This window comes from Cibotium barometz, chromosome 38, assembly GCF_041138505.1.
Source record: "Cibotium barometz isolate CiBa-2024 chromosome 38, ASM4113850v1, whole genome shotgun sequence".
In the NCBI taxonomy this organism is placed as follows: Eukaryota; Viridiplantae; Streptophyta; class Polypodiopsida; order Cyatheales; family Cibotiaceae; genus Cibotium; species Cibotium barometz.
The window spans coordinates 32,787,842-32,797,367 of record NC_141083.1 but is presented as its reverse complement, the minus strand read 5'-3'; the positions used below and the strand labels follow the sequence as shown (position 1 = coordinate 32,797,367).

The 9,526-nt window shown below is 43.8% G+C and overlaps 1 protein-coding gene across 2 annotated transcripts; it reads left to right on the top strand.

Annotated features, from left to right (window-relative positions):
- The first annotated feature begins 6,271 nt into the window (after positions 1-6,271).
- LOC147616621 (putative pentatricopeptide repeat-containing protein At3g15130) lies at positions 6,272-9,210 on the top strand. Of its 2 annotated transcripts, XM_086777680.1 has the most exons (3): positions 6,272-6,327; positions 6,483-6,630; positions 6,706-9,210. In XM_086777680.1, the coding sequence occupies exons 2-3, from the start codon at positions 6,550-6,552 to the stop codon at positions 8,968-8,970; spliced, it is 2,346 nt and encodes a 781-aa protein (XP_086633806.1). In that variant the 5' UTR covers positions 6,272-6,327; positions 6,483-6,549; the 3' UTR covers positions 8,971-9,210. The 2 variants fall into 2 exon arrangements, with proteins under 2 accessions (XP_086633806.1, XP_086633805.1); XM_086777679.1 differs by lacking the exon at positions 6,272-6,327 and having other exon boundaries at positions 6,425-6,630.
- Positions 9,211-9,526: the final 316 nt, after the last annotated feature.

Here is a 9,526-nt window from a genome sequence, read left to right as displayed (position 1 = left end):
ACACGCAGGTGGAAGAGGCAAATTCAGAGGCAGGGGGAGTCAAAGAGGCCGTGGAAATTGGCAAAGGCAATATAATGATGCACGTGAATGCTATTATTGTGGTAAGCCTGGACATGTGCAGGCAGAATGCTATAAGAAGCAGGCTGACATGCAAAATGGGAAAGTGCAGCAAAACAACTATGCATCCTCAAGCAGAAATAATGAGGATAATGAAAGGTTGTTTATTATGCAGCATGTCGTGAATGCCATGTCTGAAAATGTTGATGCAGCACAAAAAGATAATGTATGGTATGTGGATTCAGGCGCTTCAAACCACATGACGAGTCATGGGGAGTGGTTTAAGGAGATGAAAAACCCGGAAAGACTAGGTTTTGTGGAAACAGGGGATGACACTGCTCATCCAATTGCCCACGTTGGAGATGTGCCATTGTCTATGCAGGATGGCAAAGTGAAGTACCTTGCAGATGTACTTCATGTACCGAACATAACAAAGAATCTGGTTTCAGTTGGCCAGATGATTGAGCAGGGTTTGCAGGTTCGGTTTAACCCTGATGGGTGTTATGTTGAAGATTTCAAAGACAAGTGCAGGTTGGTTGCAAAAGGCAACAGAGTGGGCAGAATGTTTACATTGAATGTAGACATGCCTGAAATGAGTGCTGCGATGTTTGCAAATGGTTCAGGAGTTGTTGCAGACACAGACATATGGCATAAAAGAATTGGACATGTAAATGTGCAGAGATTGAAGTCTATGCAGACAAAAGGAATTGTGACAGGGCTGCTAAAATTTAAAGTGGAAGGTATGCAGAAAATATGTGAAGCATGCCAATTTGGGAAGCAAACAAAGCATGTGTTTCCACGTAACAGATATGTGAGCAAAAATGCACTAGATGTTGTGCATTCAGATGTATGGGGTCCTACGAAGACCATATCTATGGGAGGCTGCAGGTATTATGTGACTTTCATTGATGACCACACAAGGAAAGTGTGGGTATATTTCATGCGAGATTTCATGAAAGAGAAGAGTGAGGTGTTCACTCACTTTCAGAATTTCAGAGTTTTGGTTGAAAAGCAAACAGGAAAATATGTCAAGTGCCTAAGGTCAGATGGAGGGGGAGAATACTTCTCCAATGAGTTCTCTGAATTTTTGAAGAAGAATGGTATTCGGAGACAGTTTACATGCAGATACACTCCGCAGCAAAATGGAGTTACTGAGCGGAAAAACAGGCACATTGCTGAGATTGCGCGGGCATTGATGGAAGAGAAAAATAGGCCGCATAGCTATTGGGCTGAGGCTGTTTCTACAGCAGTATACATCATGAACAGGACTCCAACTGCAGCCATACATGATGTAACTCCAGAGGAGAGGTTTACTAGCAGAAAACCATATTTGTCTCATCTGAAAGTCTTTGGGATGCATTGCATGTGTGCATGTGCTAGATGAGCTGAGAACTAAGCTGGAACCGAAAGCTGAAAAATGTGTGTTTATTGGATATTCCCTTGAGCAAAAGGGATACAGGTGTTATAACCCTGCTACACGTGAGTTGAGGGTAAGCAGGGATGTTGTGTTTGATGAGATGAGCAGCTGGTATGTTGCTGAAAAAGAAGCTGTTGGAGCTGATGTGAGTGGAAGTGTGGTTGCACAGAATGCAGGTCACAGCAATCACAGTCTTTGAGTGGACCAGGAGAGTCCTCATCTAGTGGGTCTATTGATAGACCATGGAGTGGCAGGCTGCGTCATAATACTAGTCCTGCAAATGTGATTACTACATCACGTAAAGGAAAAGAGAAAGTGGTTGAGCCCCTTGGTATGCCTGACATTTCTGCAAGGCATTCTCATGTTGATGGAGAGTCTAGTGGCTCAGATATGAGCCTTGATGAGGAGCTTGGGATCCCAGCTATGAGAACACCTGGTGTAAAGAAGGCTATGGAAGCCATGAATGAAAAGCTGCGAAGATCTGGGAGAGTGAGAAATCCTGTGCAGAGATTTACCTATGATGGTTATGTGGCACATCACTATGCATATATGGCAAAGGTTGTGCAGGTTGTTGAGCCCACATGCATTGATGAGGATGTTGGAAATATGTGTTGGGAGAAAGCTATGGACGAGGAGATGGATGCACTATATGGAAATGAGACTTGGGATTTAGTGCAATTGCCTGAAGGCAAGAAAGCCATTGGATGCAAGTGGGTGTACAAAGTTAAACATAACAGTGATGGAAGCATAAACAAGTACAAGAATAGATTGGTAGCCAAAGGATATGCGCAAACATATGGCATTGATTATGAGGAAACTTTCAGCCCAGTTGCCAAGATGGCAACGGTGAGAGTTGTGATAGCAATGGCTACGTCAAAGCAATGGTCTTTACATCAGATGGATGTAAAGAATGCATTCTTGCATGGGGATTTGCAAGAAGAGGTGTATATGTTGCAGCCACCTGGTTATGAGGATGTGGGTCACCCCGAGCATGTTTGCAGATTGAAGAAAGCCTTGTATGGCTTAAAGCAAGCACCAAGAGCATGGTCTGACAAGATTTCTGAATATCTTATCACTATTGGCTTTCATGTAGCCAATGCAGATTTCTCATTGTATGTGAGACATGGTGATAGAGGAGTTGTGCTTTGTTGTCATCTATGTAGATGACTTGATCATTACGGGGGACCATGATGCAGAGATCTTTGATGTAAAGATCCTGCTTAGACAGAAGTTCAAGATGAAGGATCTGGGGGAGCTCAGATATTTCTTGGGCATTGAGGTGATTAGGTCACCACATGGTATTGGATTACTGCAGAGACAGTATGGCTTGGACATGTTGTCCAAGTATGGTATGACAAGCTGTAAGCCTATTTCTGTGCCATTGGATCAGAATGGCAAGTTGAGTGCAGATTCAGGAGAGATCTTGGAGGATCCTACTATGTATAGGCGCATAGTAGGAAGCTTGATCTATATGACGATCACCAGACCAGATTTGAGCTATGCTGTTGGGTTGGTGAGTCAGTTTATGCAGGTTCCACGGAAACCACATTTGGATGCAGTGAGACGCATACTGAGGTATGTGAAGTCTACTTTGCATTGTGGACTATTCTATGAGACTGGGACAGAGATATGTGTACATGGGTACACAGATGCTGATTGGGCTGGTAGTATCTCAGACAAAAGATCTACCAGTGGATTCATGTTTTCTTTGGGGAGTGCTGCTGTGACTTGGAGCAGCAAGAAGCAGCCTACGGTTGCTCTATCGAGTACAGAGGCCGAGTACAGAGGAGCTGCTATGGCAGCATGTGAGGTAGCTTGGTTGAGAAAACTACTTGCAGATTTGGGTCTATCAGTGGATAGACAAGTTGTCATTTTCTGTGACAATATTAGTAGTATACAGTTGGCCCAGGAACCCAGTCTTTCATGCTCGTACGAAGCACATAGAGGTCCACTACCACTTCATCAGAGAGAAGATCTTAGCAGGAGACCTTGACCTTGTTTATGTCAGCACAAAGGATCAGGTAGCTGACGTCTTCACCAAAGCATTGGGTACAGAGAAGCTCCACAGATTCAGGGCTTCGCTTGGTGTACATGAGATGGAGTTGAGCTCGAGGGGGAGTGTTGAGATATCGAGCTCGTCTAGTGAGGCGGTGGCCACTGATGACCCGCCTGGGGGATAGGCCCCACACTTACACCACTGGCATGGTTGGTGAGATCATGGGAGATATGCGGCCAGTGGGATGACAGGCTGTGTGACAGCCATTCTAGAGACTGGCATAGTTATAGCGCCAGCTCATTTAGTCGGGTTCACACTATAGAGAACCCGTGTATGTATTGGTTGAGTACCTTTCATATTATGTATTGGTTGAGTACCTTTCATATTATGTGTACTCTTATTCTTGTATATGGTGTGTTGAGTGTTGAGTAGAGAAGAAGAAGATTTTCAGCCTCACCTTGTGTGTTCTCTATTAGGGTTTTGTGAGTGTGTGTGTGTGCTTGCAAGAGCTCAAGCTCTCTTCCCCCCTGCATCTTTTCAAGAAAGACTTTGGCACTTGGAATCCTTTCAATCAGTGCATGTGATGATGGCTTTCAGTGGAAAGAAGGAACAAAAACACTTGGCACTTGGAATCCTTTTATAATGGATGCATGTGTTGATGGCTTTGAGTGTGGAAAGAAGGAACAAAAACACTTGGCACTTATATTGGGGAGATTTGAGACACCGACTTTAGAAGTATTTGATGAGGTATTTGTTCATCATGTGATGTGTACGCTACTGTAGGGAACCCAATCATGCTTATATTGTTTATATTGGGTTCACTGTGGAGGTGCTTGGCTCTTTGAGAACTGAATACGAATGGTTTGTGAATGTAAATAATGTCAACTTTAGCTTAACTAGTTCGCTCTTAGTGTTGTACCAAATGCAAATGAAAACTCTCTTACCACCACAAGGTTTCTCTTGTACAGTTATCGTTGAATGTCAAAGGAAGTTGTTTTCAAATTGAGGAACGAGAGAATTGTGCTAGTGTGTGTTGATGGTTATCTAGTGTGGTTCCACTTGTGGTTTACACTGCAGCTTGGCTAGCTATAGAGGCATTTCAGTTTAAAGGCCAAGTCTCACAACGTCCTAGTAGTAACGTCCTAGTGGTTTATAGAATAGATCTCAAGTTTGGTTATCCACTAAATCCGTATGGACTTAGCTGATATCTACAAAACTACTTTTCGCACTCAGTCATGCCATTTTGAATTCTTAGTGATGCCTTTTAGCCCTACTAATGCACATGCGTCCACCATCATTTTTTGTGGCATCAGCAAGTTGTTTGTCCTTTGGCCCCTTGGCCACCCACTGGTGGAGGCCTCTGAGATTTTTTTAAAATCTCAATGCATGTTCTTTTACCCAACTACGAGGTCAAAGCGTGTACAACCTTTCTTTATAGCTATTTTCACTCAAGATTTTACAAGCATGTGAGCATGCTCGAGGGAACTGTCGTGATTAGGCAACATTGCATACTTAGGAGGTTGAGTCCCAAGTAATGCAAGGTTTCATCATGTGTGGAGTTCTTTGCAGCTCTTAATGGGTGATCTAGGTACAAATGTCTCCACACTTATCACATAGGGGAAGCAAAACATCAAGGTGCAAATTAATTAAAATGAACCTAGTGCCTCAGAAAAGTAGCCAGTGTGTGCTATTCTTGTTCCTCAATGCTCTCCCCATTCATGCAATAGAGTTAGTGTTCTGTTCACCTCCTCTCTTGTAAGATTTTATGGGATTGCTAATGTTGAGGGTTTGAGGCATGCTTACTTGATGGGCTTGTCTTTCTTCTTCTCCCTCTTCTTCTACTTCTCCTCTTACTCTTGAGCCTTTAGGCATAGCATAGCGGTGGAAGCTCTTGAGCTTTGCCACTCTAAGATTCAAAGAGGACCATTGAACAACCCATTGGATGAGGAACTGTAATATTGTGACAACACACGCAAGAGGAATGCCTATGAATGGTGCTCTCCACATGTGAGGGTGAAGATCTTCTGAGCTTGGCTCATGCTTTGCTAATCAGTAAGGCCCCATGACACATGTTTGAGTGGTGAGTACTATAGTAGGTGCTTGCCACTCTTAATAACTATATCTCGAGGTTTATATTCACACCTGCTAGGTGGCTGCTATCTTATAGCTATAGCAATGCTCTCTTTACATGGATGTTTTATTGGATCTTTAATCTTTTGATGCCATAGATCCTGAGTCTTAATAGGCTTATTGTTAGAGTCTTCTACCAAGATATATTCAAGGATTTTGAGATTATGGTTGCGTGGCTTTATGTTCACCTTTGTTTCTTGGTTGGCTTTGCACCGATTGTGGAGAATCCTTGGGTACTCTCCAGGTGAGGGAGCTTCCTTGGTTTTGCTCATGTCAACAAGCTCTTGTGGGTCCTTAAACAATCTATCAAATAGATTGTCTTCCCCTACAAGGTCTTCGTCGGTTTCCTCAAGCATTTGTGTTAGTTTCAAAGTTAGTTTGGGAAAGAGCTCATGGATTAGTCCAAGAGGTGTTAACAATCCATATTCTTGCAAGTTGTTTGTCCGTTGGTCCCTTGGCTAGTGGAGGCTATTGAGCTTTAGCCTTTTTTGATTCCAATGTATGTTTTTTCACCCAACTATGAGGTCGAAGCTTGTACAAAAAAACCTTGGGTGAGGTCGAAGCTTGTACAACCTTTTTTTGCACAATTGTTTTCTCTTTAGATTACAAGCATGTGAGCATGTTTGAGGGAACCGTCGTGTTTAGGTAATGTTGCATACTTAGAAAGTTGAGTCCCAAGTAATGCAAGGTTTCGTGAGTTCTTTGTGGCGCTTAATGGGCGATCTAGGTACGAGTAATCACATAGGGGTAGGAGAACATCATGGTGCAAATTAATTAAAAGTGATGAAATAAGACATAAGAAAAGCAATTTTTTTTAAAAGACAACTACATATAAGGGTAATTCAATTTTGCGTTTTCCTGGCGTTCCTTCATCCTCTGCAGAGCTCACCCAAAAGAAGGGCTCACCCCTTAACAACGGAAAAGAAGGACTTCATCTTGGGTCCTCCCTATGGCATGTAGAGACATGGACTTCTTATGGAAGGAGTACTTCAGGGATCCCTCCCAATGGTGGGACAATCGAACCAGCAAGGTAAGCACTGTTTTACAGTTACATGAGAGTACACGAAAACCTATTGGCTTTCCTGAGTATTGTTTTGCATCACAGAGAAGCCTAAGATCCCCAGACTTCAAACATAAAATGACAAAGGAGTTGCTATGGATGGATGGCTGGTACAATCCATCTTGGGTCCAAGAGGAGCTCAGAAGAAGAGGACTGCAACGAGAGTTCTGTGTGCGGAAGGATAAGCGGATGACGATGGCCAAGGAAATCCACCACAAAGCACGACAAGGAGATAGTGACAGCAACCACCAGGAGTTTCAAGAGGATACTGCTCTTATAGCATTACTAAAGGCTTGTGCCAAGAAAAAGGACCTGTGCAAAGGCAGCAGAATACATGCTGATATTCTCAAAAGGGGGTTGCTTGAAAAGAACATTTATGTAGGGACTGCCCTACTCAATATGTATGCCAAATGTGGTGCACTTGCAAAAGCGCAAGAAGTGTTTGATGAGCTTCCAGTTCGGGATATAGTCTCTTGGAGTGCACTAATCACAGGATATACCCAACACGGGCATGGTCATGAGGCTCTGAACTGCTTTGGACGGATGCAAGAGGAGGGCCTCTCCCCAAATGCAATCACCTTTAGTTGCATCTTGAAAGCCTGCGGCAGCATAGGAGCAGCTGAGAAGGGCCAAGAGATACATGCTGAGGTCATCAGGCAGGGCTTATTGGAAAAAGATATCGTGCTTGGCAATGCGTTGGTGGATATGTATGCCAAATGTGGTGCACTTGCAAAAGCACAAGAAGTGTTTGACAAGCTTCCAGTTCGGGATGTAGTCTCCTGGAGTGCTCTAATCGCAGGATATGCCCAACACGGGTATGGTGATGAGGCTGTGAACCGTTTTGGACGGATGCGAGAGGAGGGTCTCTCCCCAAATGCAGTCACCTTTATTTGCATGCTGAAAGCCTGCGGCAGCATAGGAGCAGCTGAGAAGGGAAAAGAGGTACATGCTGAGGTTATCAGGCAGGGCTTATTGGAAAAAGATATTGTGCTTGGCACTGCGTTGGTGGATATGTATGCCAAATGTGGTGCACTTGCAAAAGCACATGAAGTGTTTGACGAGCTTCCAGTTCGGGATGTAGTCACCTGGAGTGCCCTAATCGGAGGATATGCCGAACACGGGCATGGTGATGAGGCTCTGAAATGCTTCGGACGGATGCAAGAGGAGGGTCTCTCCCCAAATGCAGTCACCTATATTTGCATCTTGAAAGCCTGCGGCAGCATAGGAGCAGCTGAGAAGGGCAAAGAGGTACATGCTGAGGTTGTCAGGCAGGGCTTATTGGAAAAAGATATTGTGCTTGGCACTGCATTGGTGGATATGTATGCTAAATGTGGTGCACTTGCAAAAGCGCATGAAGTGTTTGATGAGCTTCCAGTTCGGGATGTAGTTTCCTGGAATGCGCTAGTTGCGGGATATGCGCAGCTTGGAAAGGTCGAAACTGTTTTTGACTCATTCAACAAAATGATAGAAGAAGGTACAGAGCCAGATCTGATCACGTTCCTTGTATTGCTTACTGCGTGCAGTCACACAGGTTTAGTGGATGAGGGGCAAATGTACTTTGAGACTATGAGCACAGTCCATAGCATCATCCCAACTTTAGAGCACCACACTTGCATGGTTGATCTTTTCAGCCGTGCAGGGCACTTTGACAAGGCAATAGGAGTGATTGAGAAGATGCCGCCTTCTGATTGTCTTCCGCTTTGGTCTGCTCTGTTGGGTGCTTGTCGAAAATGGGGAAATGTGAAGCTTGGAAGATTGGCCTTTGAACATGCATTACAATTGGATGAAAAGGATGCTGCAGCATATGTCTGCATGAGTAATATATATGCAGCTGCTGGCATGCGAGAGGAAGCGGAGAAGGTTGAAGCTATGAGAATGGAAAATGGAGCATGGAAGATGCCAGGACGTTGTTGGTGGACTGATGCTAGTGGAAATGTACATTCATTTATTGTCGGGGATGACAGTCATCCCCAAGGGAAAGATATCTATGTGAAGCTAAAAGACATTGGTCAAAAAATATCGCAGAAAGGGTATTCCCCAGGTTTGCATTGCGTGTCACAGGACATTTCCGATGATGCAAAGGAAGATGCGCTATGCAGGCATAGTGAGAAGTTGGCCATTGCATGTGCCCTCATCAATACACCTGAAGGGACACCTATACGTGTTACAAAGAATATGCGGGCTTGCGGTGATTGCCATTTTGCTACATTGCTTATATCAAAAGTGGAGCAGCGGAAAATTCAGGTCAAAGATGCAAACCGCATTCACATTTTCGAGGATGGAAAGTGTTCTTGTGAGGAATATTGGTGATGGTAGTGCAACTGCCTGGGCTTCTTTTGATTTCACTTCAAATGTTGTTGCTTGACTGCTGAGGGCAGAATTCTTCAGTATGCTGAAGTGAAGCATTTGTTCTCTTTTAGCCATTTTGCATGTCGATGATATATAGCAATTCTAGGACTCTAGAGGTGGGTTGTGCAGCAACTATTTTTTTGGCTCTCGTTATATGTTGTATTGTTTCATACAGTTGTTTTAATCAAGAGTCTTCCACAATCATTGGTGTTGTAGAAGTACATCCTACCTTCAGGTGGTCAGCTGAAACCAGTTTGATATCCTTTTCTCCATTGGTTACAATGTGCACACTGCATCTTTGAATATCATTAGAAGAGTGGACTTCCCTCTATCTTAGAACACTCCTTGCATGCTGCTGTATTCAGATGGGGTAAAGCATATGATGGGACACATCATGTAACTTGTAACGTTTAAACTGCAGGCAGGGCTCCCACTGGCTGCTACATTGAGCCACTCTTAACCATTTTAAGAGAAATGGGACTGAGATGACAAAACCAACAACTTACTGCATTGTAGT